General features: G+C 41.5%; 1 protein-coding gene and 1 long non-coding RNA gene across 3 annotated transcripts in view; one reads left to right on the top strand and one right to left on the bottom strand.

Annotated features, from left to right (window-relative positions):
- Positions 1-18,462, bottom strand: part of LOC147135471 (uncharacterized) — a 116,901-nt gene extending 98,439 nt beyond the window's left edge. For both annotated transcript variants that reach the window (XR_015089897.1, XR_015089898.1), the window contains exon 1: positions 18,118-18,462. This is a non-coding gene — a long non-coding RNA (uncharacterized LOC147135471). The remainder of the gene's footprint in view (positions 1-18,117) is intronic.
- A 2,231-nt stretch (positions 18,463-20,693) lies between these two features.
- dab2ipb (DAB2 interacting protein b) overlaps positions 20,694-23,165 on the top strand; it is a 91,153-nt gene continuing 88,681 nt past the window's right edge. The window contains exon 1 of the mRNA XM_086053355.1: positions 20,694-20,813. Within this exon, the coding sequence (XP_085909481.1) occupies positions 20,768-20,813 (46 nt within the window). The 5' untranslated portion in view covers positions 20,694-20,767. The remainder of the gene's footprint in view (positions 20,814-23,165) is intronic.

The following is a 23,165-nucleotide window of genomic DNA, read 5'->3' as shown; positions in this document are numbered from 1 at the left end:
TTGTATTGCTCAATTTTTAATTTGACTAAATGTTTCCAAAAAGCATTTACATAAAACTTTGACCCTGATTTATTATTCAGAATCGGCAAAAAAATCCAATTTACCGACTTACAAAGATTATACAAATTTCAATTTGTCCCCCTCTACTATGGGATGTGCTGAACGTGAGTTTGGATTTTGTTATCATGATAAATCACAAAGTCCCGCACTTTTACCATGTGGTCTTCCAGTAAAAATGTGTTTTTTTGAGTCTTCACGCCCTGACAGTCAGTTCAGTTCTTTAAAAAAAAAAAAATGCAACTTCGCGACTTTAATGTGCCTTGTGTTTGATGCTTTCCTTCACATGTTCTTTGCTTACCTGAGAGCGACTCAACCCGAGTTTTCTAAAAGCGCTGGTACTTTTCCACAGAGGTGAACAAACGCTGTCAACTCTGCGGATATTAGCAGAATGTGATTTGGTGCTTTTTCTGTCCATTTTTCTGTGCTTGCTGCCCCACGCTGTGATAGGGCGATGTGTATGAGGGCTCCGGAATGTCATTTGGCACGGCGTCTCGCGGGGACGCTGAGCTGACGGTGTCAGCGTCAGGACGTGAGTAAAGAAAAGGCTCTTTACCTTATTGTGATGGTGGAGCAGGTACAGCGATAGAGAAGGCGGGGGAAGGCACTGAGACGTCTCGGATTTGTCTTGAATGTCACCGGCAGGCGGGATATGCAGGCGAGGTGACTCGAAATGTTCTTTACGCAAGCATTTTTCAGCAAAAATACTGCATAGATTACTCACTCATCTGGGGTTCGGAAATTTGAGAATCCTTTCCGATGGTGCCCACATAATCCTAATGCTAATTTAACATAACCTCCATCTGCACCCTTAAATACCTTGGGCAAAATGATTAATATGAAATATGATTTAAGCAGCAAAATCCACCCGTTTTTAGCAATCTCAGGGGGCGGCCATTTTGTCACTTCTGTTGAATGAAAATGACATCACAGCTCACCTGTTTTCTGAAGATGCGCTATGATTGGCCGTTATCTGAGCCCTGAACATCTGTGATGTCGTTTTCAGTCGACAGAAGTGACAAAATGACCGCCCCCTGAGATTGCTAAAAACGGGTGGATTTGTTTTGCTTAGTTATATTCCACAAACACAATATTAATCAGAATGCTGTGTTTCAACTCGTAGGCCTGCATAGAACATGTTCTTAAACAAATATATGTTTGGGTTGACTTCCGCTAACCATTCGCTCCCCAACCAACAGGCAGATATAACGAAAACTCGAGAGAAAAATGCAACTTAGAGAGCGTCAAACATTGATGCGCCTCTAAAACCTTGAGGACTCAACAAAGGACTACAAAAATAAAGTCGTAATACCATTTGGAAATTGATGTATTTATCCGGCGCTCCAGCAGTAACTCCATCATTCTATTCACAAGCTTTTCAAAAATCAATACGGTTATTTTATTGCTCTCGCACTCATCCTGATCAAATCATTTCAACGGTTTCAAATATTGCAGTATGTCTGCTTCCCCTGACAGATTGCCGCTTGTTTGTCGGACTGTTAGATATAAATGTCAGGTGAGGAAATAGGTAAATGTCAGACACCCACATGGCCGTTTCATATTTAGCCATCGCCAGGTTGCTCCACCGAAAGAGGCAAACTTGTTTCTTAATCCACCTGCGGAAGGGACCAAAAAAAAAAAATCAAAAATCAATAGTACTTTGCCCACCCAGGCCGAAAAGGATTGCAAACACTACTTCATCAGTCCACTCCAGTGTTAAGCATTAATCAAAATATCAACCTGGAGGGCTGCCGAAATACCCACAAGGCAAAAGTTTGGTCTCTTGAATTACACAGAGACCTTGCCAACATTGCTTTTATTCTTACAAAAGATTCAAAGCTTTGTTGCCGTTTATAGTCATTCTCAGACAGTACAGTAACCCGTCTAAGTAATAGACTTGATCGTCCACCTTAAAACCTATTGAAAATTCTCAAGCAACCAGCCAGCATGGTTGCCTTCAACCCGTAAAAGTCGTGCTTACGTATCAAATGTTTTTAAAATGAAACCTGTGGCAATTTCGTTCATTCTAATTCTCAGACACGACAAAGGACCGCAGTCTCAAAAGTGCTTTCCACAAGATGGGAAGCAGTGTGGTTGTCTTCAGCCGTGCATTATCTACTCCCAACACTTGTACTCCACAGCATGCGTCGCTCTGATGCTCTTATTTTTTTCCCCCGCCACTTTTTATCTCTCCTCATCATCCGCCGCCGTGCGACATCCATCTTGGTTGGCAGCATTACATGCCTCCGCGCCGCGTTCAAAGTGAACGCTTAATTGGCCTCGCTCTGCCTATATGCCCACGCCGCCGACAGCCGCAGAAACGAAGAGGCATGATCTCGCCGTGCCGCTGACGTGTTCCGCCATGACCAATTGTCATGCGAATGAAAGAACGCATCGAGTGTTGTCATGCGCATCGAGTGTTGTCATGACGGTCGGGATTTGCAGCCCCCTGAGGGTTGATGTCACAACAACTTGACCGAGCCATTTATTGTAACATTTAGGCTGGGCTCCATAACTGTTTCTATCGTTTGTTTGTTTTTCAGTTCAACGGTGCAAACGGACACGTTGGGGTCCGACAGTCCAGAAACGAGGTTTCCAGAGATGACTTTTGTTACAATACAGCGACATTTGCTCTTGATAAGTTACCAAGTCGGACCAGTATCGTAATTTTGCGATATTTTTTCAAATAATTCAGTGTCGGAGAATCCCTGTTGTTTTTCGGAGGTTTCTAGCACTTGTGGTGTGGTACGGCAACAATATTGTTTTTTTTAGATCCTCAAAGAGTTATTGTGCGGTTTCGATATTGAACTTCCAGTGACTAGCATGAAAGACTGTAAAAGCGCTAACCCCTATTTTAAAACGCCTGCTCCCTATTCACGCCTGACACTCACGAGTCTCATAAAACTGCAGAGGGAAAAAGGTGAACTGGGCCAAATTCCTTTCCTTTCCTTAGTGGTGCACTCACCTTTGAGTTAGTTGGACATGGACAGCTGTATGATGATTTATTTTCAATTAAGGAGCAATATGTTTACGTACGATACTGATGTTTCTTTTTTTTAATTAAACTAAAAATCACTCCTGACTTCTTGGCGATTTACACCAACTAGCAGTGGCGAGGTACCAGTACTTTTTTTCCAATAAATCCGGCGGTGCAAGCATTATCTTTTTTTTTTTTTTTTTTTTTTTTTTACATTTGATTGAAGTGTGTGAAGCAACACATTACAACAATCGTACGCCATCTTTGTAAAAGAAAGTTAACATAAGCACAAGTGCAGATGGCAAATCTTTTTTTAGTTTTTAGTTGCCAGAGCATCACCTGTTAGCAACGATTCTCACAGGTTGTTGGTTGCGCAATTCAACAGGTTTTCCTCAAGAGTCAGGTACCTGTCGATGCTATTGCCAGATGTGGGAATGAGCCGCGTATGTGCAAGTTCTAAATAAGTCTCAAGTCTTAATCTTCTGGTTTCAAGCAAGTCCCGAGTTACTGTGGTAAAAAAAAAAAAACAAGTCAAGTCAGGTCATTATTTGGGTTAAGTAAATCATTAGTCAAGTCAAACAGTCTTACTTGGTCACAACATGCATTCTCAGGATTTTTTTTTTTTTTAACACATTTTAATTTTTTTTTAATGGTCCCAAAACCACCTCTGTGTATTTTCTATTTTTCAAAGGTTTTTTCATGTTTTATCAATTGTCAGTTACCTACTAGGTTAAGCTTTGTGAACCCCTCCAAGAGCAAAGAACATCAGCCAACCTTGACTTAGTGTTGTAATACTCAAGACTGGTCCTGGGTCTTATCTCGGACTCAACTGCTAAAGTTCAAGACCAGCATGACCTGCTGTCCTTCAAACTTCATTAATGTGTTGAGAAGCAATTGGGTAAAACAACAAATGCCTTCAATTAATGTGCTAATGACTACAACCTTCGCAGTGTTGAGGCTGAAAGTTTCAAGTAGAGGGACCGTGATTATGAGACTCCACCGTGCATGTTTAGGTTAGAAAATGTTGTTACCATGTTTGTCAAATTTGTTTGAAATAAAATTAAAGACAATGTTCGAGAAATGTTCAACCTTGCCATGGTTTTTAAAATGGATTTTTCAGGTCTTGGTCTTACGATTTCGGCTTGTCTCGGTCTTGGTCTCGACTCACAAAAGTCTTGGTCTTGTCTTGGTCTCCGTTAGTTCTGGTCTCACGCAAGCCTTGCTCTCGGATCGTGTGGTCTTGAACATAATACCTTGAGTAGGATCAATGTGGTGTGATTGGAGGCGTTGCTTAAAGCTGCTCTGCCCTATAAAAAAAACACACTGTAGTTGAGAGTTTTCTATTGCCAAGAAGCATTGCCCGATGCAGAGCTCTTCGAAAACCTCCAATGAAGATTTTTTTTTTTTTTTTATCTTGCATGAAGACGGAAAGAATCACTAAACTCTCTCTAAAAGCCTTGGTGTCCGTCCGTCCAATGTAAGGCCGATGGTCTGTAAATGAAGCAAGTTCAGGACTGCGGCCACTCACCCAAGGAGTGGCCGTCATGTAAAGATGAATGCAAAAAGCCAGCACAGAAGCAAAACCTGAGGGTCTTGTACTTTTCTTGCAACTTCTGAAGGAAACAAGCTTATTGGATCTCTGTCCACTGTCGTGAGGGTCGCGGTCCTTCTGCATAGTGGCTGCTGAGTAGAATCCATTTTAGGCCATGTGTGACAACATAAGCTGTCATATTTTACCAAGCTTAATACAAGTGTGCATTTGTCACAAGCTGCACCGCACACAGTGCACTGATCAACCCAGTGTGACCCCGTGATCAGAGTCATTATCGACCAAAGCGAATAAGATTTATCGCCTCTTAATCCTCTGTAAAGATCCGGCTGGTGGATTACTAAAGGATATGGCTGTTGTTTTCTTTCTTTTTCTTTTTTTTCCTCCTGCCTCCTCTTCTTCTCCTCTCTGCCCCGCTGGCTGTTCTTCCTCACCTCTAATCCTCTTCTCAGCATTCCAGGTAGAGCGAAGACTGATGCAAGCGCCTCCCGCGCTGACAGGGCCAAGCAGGTTTCCAGGCGAGATATCGGGAGCATCCATCGTTTATTTATCAGGCCTCGCTTCCAAGTCCTTGGGTGTCTTTTGTAGACTTTTTTGGGGGGTGGGGGGGTGGGGGGGCGACCGGGAACAAATAGTGTGACATAGACATCACTGATTAGACTGTGAGGTCGTTTAGAGTTTATTCAGGGCACTCGGAAAAAGTTGAGAGTCGCGCATCAGTCACTTCAGTGGACAGGCTTGTTATTACATACAATGCCAAGCCATTGGCCAGCTGTTCTAAATGCAGAAAGAAGTTTGACATGTAGTGACCGGTTCTTTTGAGGTTCTTTTCACAAATAATCCAATTGCCACGAATCGTGTGATTGCTTGCCTGACAATTCCTCTTTTTGATTCCACTTTGAGGGGGGCCTGGGCGCTGGTGGGGCCGCTTGAAGCGTCTTGGTGTCGTCGTAGCAACGGCTGTGTGAAGGCTGGAAATGTGTAACACCAGAGATGCACTGGCCATACCCTTTTCTGGTGAAGTATAATATTGTTGTTGTGCCCATGTCACCGCTCATCTAATTATCTAACTGCAGCAATGTCCCGCTTTGCCAAAGTCTATCTGGTGGATGAAGGCAAATAAATGCCGGCTCAACCGTTACCGTATGGATTTGGCAGCATGAGCTGCAAATTTGTTTTCGTATTTTGCTGTTTGGGCGTCACGGCATTTTGCCTGAAAGGCACAGGTGAATAACTACAGATACATTTGCTGAGAGGACAGAGTGAGATGTGATTTTTTTTTTTTTCCTTTTAATTTGTTGGTTTATTAACCAGGGTCAATGCACATTAATAAACATTGCTGTCAAGTGCCTTGACAGATGTCAGCCGAAAAAAAACATTTATTCAACATTTGCAAACATTCAGAACAATAATTAAAGTAAATGTGAAGAGAATATTAAAGTGATTAAAAAAACAATTTGTATTGTGTTATTTAAACACTGCAGTTTAATATAATAAAACAATGTCACTAAATCGATTGTCATCCATGGACGCACCCTGAACTGATTTATGCGCCTGCAGCAGCATTTCGTCAGGACAAATATCGATTTTAACGCCGATTTCGACGCGCCGCAATGTTATCAACTGCTGCGGTTGTTGCCAGAAAGACTACAGTCAGCAAAACACAAGCATTTTTGACAAGTGACGGACACAAAAGAGGGAGAGGCACACCATTTCGCTCGATCTGCAATTTGCCCAGACACAGATTTTCAGTTTTGAGCGGGAATCAATGGAGTTCACGTTATCTCAACAGGAGCAATATTAGAGCAATATGCCGGGCTCGTTGCTAAAGTCTCTGGTGTGATACAGTTAGCAATGACAAGCAGACTAATGATCTTCTGCCGGAGCGTCCCTTTGGGGGTTTCACAGTAGGCCAAAGGCATGAATCATAATGCCATACTCGGCTAATGTTTAGCTACTTCTTGTGCTCAAGGCCCCATTTTGCTCACCTTCTCTTCTTTCGCTAGCCTATATGATTACACTTTGATCGCCTTTAACTTTTGAAGAGGAGCCATCCTGGAAGCGAAGGTTAGCATTTAAGCTCCAATAAACCACCATGTATTCAACCGAAAAACAGAAATGGAATAAAACGGTATTAGTATGCTTGCTGAAAAATGGTTGGTGGAGAGCACACGGAACACATTAGCTGTAGCTTTAGCTGATTCAAAAGCTAACATTTAGCATTAGGTTGAGACTATTCGTCGTTCACTCTTCACAAATGTACCTCTTTTTTTTTCTTCCTCGGCTATTTGGTGAAACATTCACCTATTAATGGTATTCATGCTTTTTCTGTAACACCCGAAGATGTCACGAGATGGCGCCATAGCCCAGGATAATAGGAAAGTAGTAATTGGTGTCAAGGAATTACAGTATTTCCATTGCCCCATTCAGACCGCAGGAACTAATTTGAGATCTTCCCTATCTACCCTGGTAGTTTGTGTAATTTGTTTGTACACACACAAAAACGGTTCCCGGGCTGGAGGGTTCCACCAGCAACTACCTAAGTACCTCTTAGCCACTAGGATCCTCATATACCTGATTGGTTGGTCGAACTTGGGGTTGTGTTGTTTTGGTGGCGCACATCGGCAACCGCCATTACACGACTCTGCATTAATGCGGTTTAGTTGGTTTCAGTTTCGTTGTTGTACACATCACTCTATAACATTACAAGAACGGAGAGAGGGGAAAAAAACTACACAACAAAACAAGTCTGTGAGAAAGCTGAAAAAGCTTAAAGCAGGACTATAAAAAAACAAAAAAACGCAGGGACCACAATAGCAACTGCGGTAGAGAAATAAATAAATGGTATGACACACCGGACGCCATCCTCGGCCACTGCCGGTGGAACAAAGGATTCTGCAACCGCCGTGCTGGAAGCCACATGTGAGGATTCAACAGCAATAGACGGAGTTAAATACAAAATAGGTCCATGAATAATTTTTATTCAGGTTGTTGCCTATTGTAGTACATTCTACTTACATACGTCATCAATCTAATTTCAATAAACTAATTCGCCCCCTGTCGCTCCAGGTGAATGCAAATTCGTGAGCCACACACAAGTTCTGACAACCAGGAACTCCCACTACCAGCAACTCAAAGTTCATGGGCTGCTTGGTCTGAAAGCCACTATTTATGTAACATGTCAATTCTGCCCATTGCCCAAACTATTCATGTTAATTAGATTAAAAGAAACAACAAATCATCAGCAACCTCAAAGCAATTTATACCCATTCATAGCTGGTGTGCACCTCTCATTAAAGTAGATTCAATTCATGTCTCGGTATGTGGGGTGCAATATGATTTAATGACGGTACGTGCAGTTCAAATCGGTTTTATTTACACCGCTAACACACACAGCGTAGTGATTGTCTAATCAACTTATCAGCAAGCTTTGCAGAAGCCTCATAATGATCCTGATCATTTGAATCAGGTGTGTTGGAGGACGGAAACATGTCATACACTTTATTTACTACTTAAAACAGGCTGGATAAGGGCTCTTGAAGACGGGACTTGGTTAGTTATGGAAAATCTTTGTTAGTGTTTGTTTTCTGTCCTGCTGAGTGGCTATTGTAAAGCTCAAACATCTGCATGCCGATGTACTTTTAATGATAATATTGTAAGATGAGTTTTAAATGATACTAAAGTGTTTTGGGAATGTTGTTCATTTCAAGCAACATTTTTTTGGGGGGGGGGGCGTCAATTATGTAAAATACCTAATCGCATTTTCTGTGCTCTTTCGTAAAAGCCCCAACATGCCAGAAGATGGCTTCCAAATCAGAAAGTAGTGCACTGGTGTCAATGTGTATGCTTCCAGTGCCTTTTGATATCAAATCAAATCATCTGCAATATAGCTTTAATGGTAATTTATAAAGTGTTTTTGTTCATAATTTGTGGTATATTTACAATATAAAGTATTAATAAAGTCCATTACGAACATGTTTAGGTCTTGGTCCCTATCCTCCACAAATTGTGGCGATTAAGGTATTGTTTACTTCTGTGTTGTCGCCGCTCGATGTTGACGCTCGTCCAGATACCGACATGCAATTTGCGTGTCGGATGTAAGCGTTAATTTGGAAAGCAGGCACTCGGACCTGCAGAACCATCGCATCATTAGACGCAGACAGAAAAACACAACACCGAGATGAATTACCCCCTCCTTCCTTGTAATTTTTCCACACAATCGCCCAACTGGCATCCTGCCAAGTCGTTGCAGCAAATAATCGTCGAGCTGTGACATTTTCAGTAGCAAATCTTGTGCATCTTCAGCTCCCAAAGGGGGATGCGAAGCTGGACGGTTCATTTTGTGCTAGGTGACTCCCGTTTCCCCCGGCCATCTGTCGGCTTGTTCGTCGCTCTCATCTATATGGATAAGAGGACGCGCATTAGCATGGCTAATACAAAGGCCGTCGTATGGCGCGAGTGCCCTAACAAGGCGAGGGCGCGCTACGGGGCGGTTCTGTTGAGTTGGGGTAAAAGGCCGCACGGGGAAAGCGGCGGATGGTTCGCGCGGCATTATGTCCACCCGCTTAACCTTGGCTTGTGTTTATATTAACCTGCACAGCTGCGTGGGTTCTGCCGATAGTTTGCCTGGAAACGCAGGGTATCCAATCACAGCGCAGAACAGACACAGGCCTGAAACATTCTGATCAGATGGAGTATGAAGTACTTTTACTACTTCAAAGAGGGACATAATGTGGGGAATAGATCTTTATTTTTGTCTTGCATGAAAATACAGTAATCCCACCTCCAGCACAGGTGTTAAGTTCCAGACAAACCCCCGCAATAAATGGAATCCCGAAATATAAAAACACCCTCTTTCAATACTCTAGGCCTGTGATGTGTTTTTATTTTATTATTTATTAACATATTTAATTAAACACATAAAATATATTGTGGCGGCACGGTGTTCGACTGGTTAGCACGTCCGCCTCACAGTTCAGAGGTCGTGGGTTCGATCCCGGCTCCGGCCTCCCTGTGTGGAGTTTGCATGTTCTCCCCGTGCCTGCGTGGGTTTCCTCCGGGTACTCCGGTTTCCTCCCACATTCCAAAAACATGCACGGTAAGTTGATTGGACTCTCTAAATTGCCCCTAGGTGTGATTGTGAGTGCAGATGTTTGTCTCTGTGTGCCCTGCGATTGGCTGGCGACCAATTCAGGGTGTCCCCCGCCTACTGCCCAAAGACAGCTGGGATAGGCTCCAGCACGCCCCGCGACCCTTGTGAGGAGAAGCGGTACAGATAATGGATAAAATATATTGAGACGACAGTGTATCAATATGTCATCAATAATCATGCCCAAAGATGTACATTATGAAATGAACCTACAGCCCAATGACATTCAATCATTTTCAAACAAAAACTGTTCTGAAATACTTTGTTGTTCTTGTTTTAAACATACACCAACTAATCAAAGTAAATTGCGTGCTAGCGTCTAGCGGTTTGGATATTTTTTCAAACCCATTAACTGCTTCAGAAACTACAGATGGTGAATCCACCCGCGGTATACCCCAAGCCAGTGGGGATAGGCCCCAGCCACGCCCCTTGAGTCTGAACAGGATACGTGGTACAGATAAATAGATGGATGGATTTGTGGCGTGAGGGACAATAGAATGTCCACCGGGCCGGGGACGGACGGAAGGAAGCAGCCACTCGGGATGGGAGTCCACAGTCCGACGCGGCCAACCAGTGTGTCCTGAGGGAACGGCTGTCCGCATCCAGATGTTGGCCGTATGATCGATGGATGCCTCTCAGGGAAAAACGGGGGAATACGGTGATTGCGAGCACGTTAGTCAAGAATTCCTACTAAATATTTCAAAGGGCCGAGGGAGAGAGACAAAACAAAGTGGATATCAGAATCTGGAGCAGCGTTCCCAGAAGAGAACCCCCACCCGCCCCCCTTCTCACTTCTTCTCCTGGTTACAACCGAAATAAAATCGTTTGATCTCGGAGACTCCGGCTTCCATTGTTATCCCGCCATAAACCTCCACTCCTCCCGACAGAGTGAGTTGTTGAATAGGTAGAGCAAATATCACCATTAGTTGATGAAGTCATTGCTAATTAGTAGCCTTTTTGCACATCTTCCCACTTCAATTGGGGGGACCTGTAGCACTACACTGCCTTTAATTCAAGTTTTATATCCACAAAAACGTGGTTGTTCTCTGGGAAGAACTGCGCACTGGCAATACGTGGAATAAGCTCTAATTTCCACCATTGAATGAGACTGACTGTCTTGTAAAACATAGTAGAGCTACTTTTGTTGTTTTGCATTGTCTGGCTGTCCAATTTTTAACTGACAAGCCACAAATCTCTCTTGGAAAGAATCAAGATAATGAAAAACAACAAGCTTGACAAACAGACAGTAAAAACATACGCTGAACCAACCACAGACATCTTGCTTTGTCTCAGAAAATTCAAAATACAATGTCTGAACGAGAGAGAGAGAGAGGAACAAGGTCTACGTTCTTATCCTCATAATTAGATTAGGAGGGCATAGTCAACATTGAAAACATTTTTTTTTTTTTAGTTCTGATATCAATTCTGGTATCTGGGTAGCGAACCTGTGTATAGTGCTCTAAAGACAACAACTGTGTAAGCATGCTTATAAACAAGGAGAACCAAGAGGACAAAAAGCAATAAGAGAAGAGAAGACAACATCTGTTGTAACCCGAGTATAAACAACCGGGCTCTAGACTGCCTCTACATGCTTGCCTTTTGCTCCTAAAATTCGAAACAGTGAGAGTAAATTTTTCATCTGCTGGCACATGCGCGACCACTAAATTTGACGATGAAGTCTTTTATGTCGCTGACAAACTTCTGCTCTGCACTCCAGCCCAGTTGTTGGCGATAACGCACGAATCCGTCTGTTACGTTGTATGCCTCCAGAATTTTTCGTCAACGGGTTGGGGGCTGGGACCTGATGGGCTTTACGCCCCTTCTGTCCGAGACGGACACACCTTCCTGTCATTTAGTACCCCGATGACCCGATCACTGGAAACCCCCCTTGATAAAAAGCTCCTTATCAGGTCCAAGAAGCACGCTGGCTGTTTCCACATCACGGATCAAGCCGTTCATTAGCATTGATTCTGGTTTCAACGACCCTTTTGAATCAAGGGAACAGCGTTCCCCCCCCCCCCCCCCCCCTCGGTTTACTTGCACCATCTCCATCCTACCCATGGCTTTAAAGGGATTTCTTCTGGCGGTTAAGCTCTTGTTAATTGTCGGCAACCGTCGGAGGTTATCGGCCGTCGGGCGGAAAGGGGCTGAATAATAAGAGCAGCTCGACCGAGCGGGCCCTGCTGGAAAACAATTAATTCAGGGCAAGAAGAACAAGCCTTTTTTTTTTTCCCCTCACCGGAGAGCACCAAGAGGCATGGAGAAGGGATTTGATGAAGGGCTCATAGGTGGGAAAGGGGGTTTGAGATGAAATATAAAGGTAAACAGAGGCAAAGACGTTTTGGTGCTGTTTTTTTACCTGTCCGGTCAAGCAGTGCGAGCGGTCAAAAGCAATAAAAACTGACAATAATGCCTGTGTGTGTGTGCGTGTGCACGTAAGCGAGAGAGAGGTTTTTTTTGTATGTGTGTGAGAGTAATTGGCTGTGAGACTGTTTTTAGGGGAGTAAAAGAGAGTTTTTTGTGTGTGGATGTGAATCATTTCTTGGATGAGCGTAACAGGTTTTTTTTTTGGTATGTATGAAACCTTTTCAATGTGAGACAGCTTTTTAAGTGTGTTTTCTTTGGAAATGAGATTTTTTTTTGTACTTCGTGTGAGATTTTTGGGGGCTGTGTGGGTATGCGTATGAGAGAGAGAAGTTTCTTTTAAGCGTGTGCGTGTGCATGCGTCTGTGTGTGTGTGTGAGAGTAATCTTGGTGAGATGAGTTTTGTTATACGTTTGATATTATGCGAGAGTTTCCTGTTGAATGTGAGAGGCTTTTAGTGTGGGCGTGAGAGAGGTAAATGTTATTTTTGCCTTTAAGGCCCCACCCAATCTTGTGTATTTTGCACGCGACGGCACCCTTTGTGCCAGCTTCCCAAGAAGTCTGGGAAAAGGGGATGAAAAAGCATGGCTTCCTTTTTTTTTTTTTGTCCGCAAGGATTGCTGGAGGATTTTTCGCTTTCCTGCTCTTTCATGCTTTTGTAAGGGAAGGCAATGCTCCTTCCTGTGCTTCCCCCCCCCCCCCCCTCACTCCCTCCTCCTGGCGAGAGAAGGGCTTAAAATGCTTTACTCGCCCTTTTAGATATGAACACTTTGCCTTGGTTGCTAAGCCAACGTAAATACTTTACTTGGGTAATCTTTTCCTTTCTCCCGGGAGACGGCAGGAGAAACAAACAGCGTGGCATTCCACTTTTTTGGGGGGGGGGGGGGGGCGTTCCTGATGAATGCCCCTGGTGTGCGCTGATCTTGTTGTGACTTTGAGGGCAGGGGGGAAGAAAAGAGGTGGCAATGGAAGAGCAGAATGGAGGGAAGATGACAAGATATGCTGTTTGTCTGATCCCTGACAGGGGAGAGCTTTCATTACTCCGGGGACTTTTTTTTTTTTTTTTTTTGTCCCTTCTTCCTCGCTCTGATTTCTGCTTGTCAGACGGGGGATTCTGCGTTTCGAGGCGCGACAATGCGATGTCAGGCCACAAAGTCAGCCGTGATGGAGTGAAAAGTCCGCCAAATGCACCTGAGCGCCATCCAAGACTACAAAAACATGGACTGTACGTTGAGCCCAAGTGTCTTTGATGGTTAGAAACACAAGTCAGTAAAGTTATTTTCTTGTGTTTGTTGAAGACTGTCTTTGATGTTGACAAAAAATGTCATATCATTGATATTGATATTTACAAAAACAGGTATTAATGTTCAAATTGAACATATTTTTGAAAACACCAAAGATGATTCAGTCCAACCTAAAGTATGTTTTTTTTTAAAACATCAGTCTTTGTAAGACATTACATAAAAAGATTGTTTTAGTTTTTTTTCCTTGGTGTTTACAAGGTTCATTGGAGATGCTAAACTGTCTTTGATATTTACAAAATGTGCGACTATCAAATGTCATTGTTGTTTATAAACCTCGTATGTCTGATTCAATTAAGGCATTAAGACCCATTTTTGGAAGGGAAGAAAATTGGCGGTGATGGATTGAAACGTCCGTCCAAGTAGATGACGAGGTCACCGGGTTCCCGAGCGTGTGATGGAGTTGCTTCCCCCGTCCAACCTGATGCGATTGTCTTTAATGAACCTCTTTGGGAGGTCCGTCGCGTCCCCCGTTTGGACTTAATCACGTGCCGGGAAGTGTCTTCCTGGCGGCTTATACGACCTGTGGGTGTCTCGTATCGTCCTCCTTCTGTGACAGCGACGCTGGAGCGCCGGCATGTGGAGCGAGCCCCTCGGTGCTTCCACTCTGCGTGACCTCACTTTGGAACGTTGCTATGCATCAGTCAAGTCTTAACGGCGACCTCTTTGCACCGTATTATGGGATGCAGGGATGTTTGGAAATTACATGCCAGCGTAGAGCAAAGAATACAGATGCGAGGTGTGTTGGGCTGCTTTAATGTAAAATGATCCTTACTGAAATGGCTTCATGGAATCTACAATGATGGTCCTACTAGGAACTGTAGGGTCATTGAAGATTGTAAATTGTCTTCGTTGTCAATGTTTACAAAAACATGCACTTCTTATTCATTGGAGTTGGCAAAATATGGACAGTATGTTTGGTCTGAAGACATAACTGTCTTTGATGTTCACAAAAACAAATCCTGTTTAGGTTCCTTATAGGATCTAAAATGTCTTCAATGTCTACAGATGTCTTTGATGTTTACAAAAACTCACTCAAAATTAAACTATGCTTGATGTTTACTAAAATACATGAAGTTCGATGAAGAATTAAATGTATTTTATGTTTACGTTACCTTAACTGAAGGCAAATTTTGTCTGATTGTATTTTAGCTTCATTTTAGAGTAGGTTATATTTCGCATTCACAAAAAACTCTAAACTGTCTGATATGTTAGCTTTATTTAATACTAAATGATATTCTGTGTTAAGAAAACAGGTGTTTGTCTTAGATTTTCTTGCAATACGTTTATAGAAAGTAAATGATCTTTAACGTTAACAAATATGAATGTTAGGTTCTCTGAACACTTTAAACAGTCTTTGATGTTTCCATTAGGTTAATTGAAGCCTACATGGTCTGTTTACAAAATCACAATGGTTAAGGTTAAGTTTGTTGAAAATCATTTTGCAGAAAATGTGTCAAAGACGCCAGTCTTTGATGATTATGTGAGGTTAACTGAAGATCACATTGCCTTTGAGGTTTAAAAAGTAATTTGTTAATTTCATTGATCACTCAAAAATATTCTTTGACGTGTTTAAAGGATTTACAATGGTCTTCCGTTTACACAAAGGACAAAATTGTCTTTGAAGACTTTGTCGACCCGATTGCACCTTTGGTGTTTGCAGATATTAGGTGCTTCAAAATGAATCCTGTTTTGCATTTCCCCTTTCATGAGCATTTTTGTTTTAAAGTTTTTTCCCCCACAAATTTTCATCTGCATTTAAACACCCCTAATAGAGATTAATGACATCTTCTTTGCCGAGTCTTGCCGGCCCGAGATGTAACTAGCCGGGCAAATGAAAGGAAGCCACTGGAGAAGGAGATAAATTAGCTTTCGGAATATTGAAGACGAGAGGCCACCTGTTGCTCGTAGCCTCGGTGCTGGACTGCGTCCACTCATTACGCAGACAGACACTGCTTAAAAGTCAGTCTCTACAGAGGCAAATATGCGCTAATGTGCTGGAAATTGACTTTTTTTTGACGGCTGTGGGGCGGGCTATGATGAATTTGGCGCCCCCTGTTGCCTGTCTTTTTCCCATTGGGGTGTGTGGAGACGAGAGCGAGATGAGTCACGCATCTCACCATGTCGCATTTACATTTCTTTCTTTTTTTTTTTTTTTTACTTATGACGTATACTAAATGAACAGTCCACTGTTTTTTTTTACTAAGAAAAATAGCACTGGAGCACTTGGAGGGAAAATGCATGGCGCAACAGCGCCCCCGTCTGGACGTCCTGGCAACTACAGCACCCAAGTGTTTAAAATTCTTATACGGCTATATATCTTTGATGTATGTCAATAAGTATGTTGGCTTAGTTGAAGACTCTAAAACAGGAGTGTTCAAACCTTTTGCAAAGAGGGCCATTTTTGTTGAGGTGAAAATGTGTGGGAGCCAACCATTCAGCTTCAAGTTGCTTTCATTTTTCACGGCATTTGTGACCAGTCACCTTGCCGTAGTTTCATCTAGTAGTGAAAGCTTGTTATTGAATTCCTTGCCATTGTCTCTTAGCGAACTAGACAGGCACAGTATTTATGTGAAAAAAATATGACAATGTCCACTTGTCTTGGAAGCAACAGCCCTCTCTGTCGAACTTTCTTTTTCTTCACTACAGGCTCTAGTTTAAAAATGGTCTGGAAAGGGCCACACAAAAGGCCACGCAGAAAAGTGTTCTCATATTTACATATTTCTCTGACACCGAACACAACTTTGAGACGGGGTGTTCGGAGAGGCAGAGGATGCTCGGAGCCTATTTCCTAAACATATTTATGATAGGTTAACTGATGACTAAAGCTGTCTTTGATATTTGCAAAATATTGTATGATAGGTACATTCAAACACTAAATTGTCATTGATGCTACAAACACACTGCTTTGAAAGCAAAACATATTAACAATATGTACATTAGGTGTATTAAATACTCAATTGTTTGAGGTTAACAAAAACCCACACGTTTCTCACTTATTGATGTTAACAACTTAAAAAACACATTACATTCGTTGGTCTTTGATGTTCTCAAAATATGAATGTTCGGTTAAGTTATTTTTGCTTGCTTAAAAAGGAAGTCAACCCAAACATTACAGGGGTTTTTTTCAAGAATATGTTCTATGCAAGACCACTAGTTGAAACAAGGCTTTCTATAAATATTGCGGTTGTGGAATAAGAGTTAATCCACCCGTTTTTAGCAATCTCTGGGGGGCGAGGGGGTTGACTAAAAACCGGTGGATTTTGCTGCTTAACTCATATTCCACAAACGCACTATTAATCAGAATGCCGTGTTTCAACTAGTGGGCCTGCTGGGAACATATTCTTGAAAAAAATATGTTTGGGTTGACTTCCACTTTAAGTGTTGTTTATAAAAACAAGCCAAGTTTGTTACAAATTCTGAACTGTCTTAGATGTGAACAAAATATGAATGTTAGGTTTTTTAAAGACTAAATAGTCATTGTAACCACGCTTATTAGGGTCTTTGAAGACTTAATTATCCACGAGTTAAAAAAGACATGCACTTCATTTCTTGAAACACTCTCGACACTCTTTGATTGAACACATCCAGTAGGTTATAATGGGCATCTTGCGTCCTGGTTTGCATAAAGTGGAAACATTGAGGCTGTGGCGCCCTCTGCCTTTTGCTTAATGAAGCGCAGCAGTGTTGCAAGATGACTCCATTTTATGTCTGTATGTTTTTTAACCTGATCCTGTCTTTTCTGGACATGCTAACAAAGTTGAAACAATAACTTAAAAACATTTTAAAGTGGGCATTAGATTTGTTATAGACGCCGTAGCGTCTTTACTGTTTACAAAAACATGCGTTACGCTCACTGAAGATTCAAAATGGTTTTACAATTTCCCAAAACAAGTTAGGAAGCACTCAAAGTTGTATTTGATGCTTACAAAAACACGAATTGTTCATTGAAGACTTTGATATTTACATACACATACTTTGGGTTTATTGAAGAATCCTCTGATGCAAGTTATGATGTAAGTGAGATGAATACAAAAGGTTTGTTGATTATTGACTAATCTACAAAAACATGTACAAAATGCTCTTTAAAGACTCAAAGACTCAAAATTGTATTAAATGTTTACAAAATATTTTCAACAAAGACTCAATGTTTTTTGGTATTTGTTTAAAAAAAAAAAACGAATACAAACATAAACCAAAATGTGTTTAAAAGCTCTAAGCAGTCTTTGATGTTTTTGAAAATATGTGCATTACAAAACGTCAGCCGTCTTAAATTTTTACAAAAGCATAGACGTGGTCGCTCCTGTGGTCTTTTATGTTTCCTGAAGGTTTGTGCTAAAGACTCCAAATCATAGATTGTTACAATTTGTTCTTTAAAGCTGCACTCCGCAGGATTTTGACTATCTAATCGCTACTGCCACCGGCGGCCCAAAAAAATGGTAAATGGGCTTGTACAGAGCATTTCTACCTTCAGTACTCAAAACCGTTCGCACTGTACTTCATTCGCCTACCGATGAAGCAGCATCAGGAGCACTGGGGGTTCAGTATCTTGCTCAGGGACACTTCAACATGGTCACAATGGCCGGGGATCAAACTCACAACCTCTGGATTGAGAAACGACTGTGCTACCACTGAGCCATGCCACACCCCCAAAATCAAATTGCACTCTCCTTTCGTCACAACACATTTCTTTCAAAATGACAATTTCATCACTTCTTACCTTTGGAGTAGAAAGAAAGCCATTTGTCCGATGCTCTTCAAGCCCGAGTCCGATCTCAGTCCTATCCACCGCTCAAATGCGAAACCGATGTTTACCCGGGTTCTTGCCCGGTGTCGGTCAATGTTGTCTGAGCCATTTTTCAATCATTTTCACGGGCATGTACAGGTCTCAGCAGGGCTTCAATGCCTTAACTCACAATTTGTTTGTTCAGGCGGGGAGGTCGGGAGTCAAGTTGTGGTTGCTTCCAAATGTCCAAATGTTTCCAGGTAATGCCGAACTTGAAAAACCTTATCTGACCGAGTCCTGCTTGCATGGCTAGCTCTTTGTCCACACACCCACAAACACACACACACACACACACCTGATTTAAGGCGGCCATCTTGCTTTTAACCTTTGACCTCACCAAGGAGAGCACGCCTCTAAATGCAGTAGCCGTAGCTGGCCATTGAGGGGCATACTAAACAAAAACGACCACATAAAGGTCAAGACTTGAACCGCAGAACAACGTCTACATTCATTTACATACTATAACAAAACGATTTACTTTCATCCCACAAACAAAAATAAGTGATTTACACAAAAATACAACTACTTTCAGAGAAAGTGGCTCCAACACACCGGCCCCGTATTGTTACTGCGTAAGTCGAACAATACTAAAACTAAAAAACATGGAGCCAAGAGAGCAATACACCTTTATACTTAAACATTAAATTTATAATGTAATGTGAACGCTTAGACCCCAAAAAAATCGGATTTTATCCAAAAATCAGAATTGAGCGTTAAGACCTGCATTGTGAACCTAGCCATGGTTTCCCCTTTTTTTGCCTTCCTCAGACCTAATGTAAAGATATTTTGGGGCAAAATCCTGTAAAGTTTAGCTTTAAATACTCTAACCTGTCTTAAATGTTTGAAAATATGCACTTTATGAAGATTCAAACTCTCTTTTATGTTCACACACGCGTTATTGATGTTCATCAGTGGGATTTGATGTTTCAACAACGCGTATGTGACCACGTAAGTCGCAACAAATTTCACAACAACCTGCACGTTCGCGGTTACCGCGGAAACCCAGCCGAGGGTGACGCGGTAGGAATATTCGTGTCAACTTTTGCGTTAGTACTCCAGAGTCGAAGTTGCTTCGCCTTTAAAGCGGCGCCGCCCGCGGATTAGCGTTTGCGTTGATGCGTAACCGCCAAAGCCATGCGGATGGAAATAAGCCTGATGATGGTTCCTTTGATGGGATTTTGTCACATGCTGACAGATTTAGTCAGGAAAAGACGCCAGCGGTCATTGTGTCACTTAACATGGTAAATTAAAAATTAAAAAATAAACACTTAAATCATTTTAAAGGGACAATGTGTGGAATGTTTAGTTTTTCCAATGATCCTCCATTTTAAAAACCCACTATTCATTTCGACTAAATGAAAAAAATATATACTCTTTCATATCAACGTAAATATTTTTATATAATCGTCGGTGTCGTAATTTCTAATTATATTACATAGGGCGCGCCTCCCCTAGAGGAGGCTGCCATGTTTCGCTGCCATCTTTGTGCTACGGATACTCGAAGGAGACAAACTTAGCGAACGTAGTTCCTAAGCATCATGACTACTGCATGCGTAACAAATGCAATTCACTTACTTCATGACTTGAGGGAATACTAGAAGTCGTTTGTGATGACATTTTCCTTGCGCCTCTGCTGAGGAAACTGTTGGTAGGCTTGCGACTCTTGTGGACTCTCGGAGGCACCGTAGTGCGCGTGCTTTAAAATGTACGCGCTTATATCTTAGGTCGTTTTTTGGTGAGTATGAGGTTGTTGGGTTTTTTTTACGTGGGTTTTTGGGGCTGTGTGAAGGTTTTCTGGTGAGTCCGGTGAGTTCTTAAAGAGTCTACGATGCACACATGAGATTTTCTAGTTTCTAGTTTGTTTTGACTTGACATGACAATGTGAGTATGAGAAGCGTGAGTGAGTATAATAAATGAGTGAGTATGAGAAGCGTGAGTGAGTATAATAAGTGAGAGTATGAGAACGTGAGAGTGAGTATGAGAATGTGAGAATGACAATGTGAGAGTATGCAAATGACAGAGTGTGTGACCGAATGTGAGAGATGAGTTTTTTGGGCAGTTGAGTGTTTTTTCGGGTGTCAGTGAGAGTTGTGGGGTGCGCAGGTGAGAGAGTTTGTTTTTTTTTGTGTGTGTATAAGTGAGAGTTTTTTTGGTCCATGTGAGGGATTTTGTTTTTGTAGGTATGAGTCATAGTTTTTTTGAGAGGAGTTTATGAAAGGCATTTGCATGTGTGAGATAGGGTTTTCTGGTCCTTATGAGAGTTTTTTTTTTTTTGGTGTTGGCTGAGATCTTTTTCAGCAGAGTGAGAGAGGTAAATGTTTTCTTTGGCCACCTCCTATTTCCTCCGTCCCATCCCTCCTCTTTCTCAGGCCCTTCCCAGTACTCACCCCCCCATCCCCCCCCAACACTATTTGTGTCACACTCTCTTTGCGTATGACGACAACACGCATACAAGCTGAGCAGTGGTGGCCAGGCGATGCTTGCACTCTCCTCCTAGCTCGTCATTATCGCCTCGCGCTCACCGTGAGCTGACACACGCATACGCATAGACTGACACGTGCACACACACAGCGAAAACCAAAGGATGGGGATGCAGCCACAAGACAGTGTGGCATCTGATTACCTGTCAGGTGAGACTGCATCTATCTTATCTATCTATGTTTACATTTGGTGTGTTGACACGGTTTATGTTGTTGACCATATTCTGGAGCTGTGAAACTTTGGGTCAGAACAATAGCAGCAGTTGTAGTCTTACAAAAATGTTGTTGCAGTTTTTTTTATTTTTTTTATTAAATAAAATCATGAATTAAAGTTAATACACAACATTTCAAGGTAAGAGTACAAGAAAAAAGTAAACGTAAATGTAGTAATCATAGAATAGAATAAACGTAATATAATCATATAATCATAAAACCATAAAGTTAAAAAAAAAAAAAAAAAAAAAAAAAAAGGTCGGGGTTTTTCCTCGAAAAAAAGTCAGATTACCCCGAAAATATTTTTGGTACAAATATTTCTTTTGAGATAATATGAATCTTTTTTAGATGTGCTATGAATATTAAAGTTTAAAAAGTACATTGTGACATATGACTGGTCCCTCATGAAAATTAAATTGAGTTTTTTTCTAAGAGAAAGTCAGATTATGAAAAAAAAATTACCTAAAAACTACATTTTAGATAACTGTATTTTTTTTAACATAAAAAAATGTGTGATGGATTTTACACAAAAGCTCAGGAATAACAAAGTCATAATGTTTCAAGAATATTGATTTTTTTTATATATATATAAAAAGATAAAAGAAAATACATTTGTAACCCCGAAACAATAGTCAAATTTATCAAGAACAAAGTTGTAATCTTACGAGAAAAACATTTTTTGAGAATAGAGCTAATATTGGCCGATTAAATCGACCACCGATTAATCGGCCAAGACAGATTAGTATAAATATATGACATTGATGATAAAATTATGCTTTACAACAAAAAGTATTTACTATAAAATGATAAGAGTGCAAAGTTCTTCGCTCCAATATGCAGATGTTCGTTTATTTTATTTATTTATTAATTTTCGTTACGCCAGACGGCTGCAATTAGCAACGCTAGCTCAGCATTATTTACGCGCAAGTGTGCAGCATGACAGCCTGCAGCAGTGGCAGCATAGCAGGTGGCCAGCAAAATTATGTAACTGTCGTCATTCCGACAGCAAGTGGAACATGGCAAAGAAAAATAATAAGTACAGTACATAGTACCTGCACGCTAAGGAAAGTAACAATTCCACCGTAACGTTGGATCGTAATTTGAAAAATTCTGAAGTCGGGGGCGCTTGTGAATGAAGGTGCCACTGTACAAAATTCCAGAATTTACTGAAAACCATCACATCGAAACGGAGAAGCCGCTTATTGATCCTATTACTGACCGACCTCAGACGTGCAGCCCGAGGCTCAATCCGTCCTTCTCATCACGCGCCAATGAGCATCGCCACGGCAACAGTCGCTCTGGCAGCTGATTTCAGGTCAGCTTGTTAACTCCGCGTCACATTTGCTGCAACAATTAACAAGTCGCTTAAAGTGCCAACACGATATTACTTGAGTAAGATACAAAGTTGTCGTTAAGAAAAATGAAAATGATTGAAAAATATAGTTTAATCATGGGGGGAATCATATTTGTCTGTATTATACATGTCATAGTCCAGGTATTTACATTTTGTACTGTTACCTACTAACTTTTTATGAGTGAACAAGAATTTTTAATTCATTCTTGAATTAATATTGATACCCGTGAATTCCTGTTGCACCCATAAATGATAAGTTCCTGTTCGACTATTTCTTTGTAGGAGATGGGTTACATTTCAATAAATGCATTTGATAGACCATGAGGAAAATGTTACACATTATAAAGTGAAGTTTTGATGCGCTGATTGCCGGAACATTCAAAACACAAGATTTCTTCTTAGGAACGTGCTACATGTCATTATATGCACTTGTTTGACTTCACTGCACTCAAATTTTGCTCAAGGACGTAATTAATAATGCGCTAATGGATTACTATGTCACCCCCTGTATAAACAATCAGTCTCATTCACAACCATTAATTTATTACCGTATCACCGCATCATTTCACCATCTTGCTCAGCAGTGCTGTGACGATTCCCTGTTCGTTGCCGCTTCAAGTTCGTGGTTTTGAATATTTCAAACATTTGGAAGCACGTTTGCTTGTTCCAGCCCAGGAAGTTATATTTATTTCATCGCTGCAGATTTGTTTGTCAGCAGCCTCGAACGACACACGCACGTTTTCAGGCAAACTAGGATGAGGAAGAACGTGATATTCTAAAGGTGCTTTCACACTAGCAGCCTTCAGTCGCCGTTGGGTTTAATGAAAAGCAAGTTGTTCTTCTCCTCCTTGGCGCAGCGCAACCCAAACTGGTACTTTCACAGAATCAAGCAAACTTGGATCAATGCATAAATAATTAAATAAAAACAACCAACT

Source organism: Filicampus tigris, chromosome 15, assembly GCF_054856515.1.
Source record: "Filicampus tigris isolate MCC_2025a chromosome 15, RoL_Ftig_1.0, whole genome shotgun sequence".
NCBI lineage: Eukaryota > Metazoa > Chordata > Actinopteri > Syngnathiformes > Syngnathidae > Filicampus > Filicampus tigris.
This window is presented reverse-complemented; position numbering and strand designations above follow the sequence as displayed.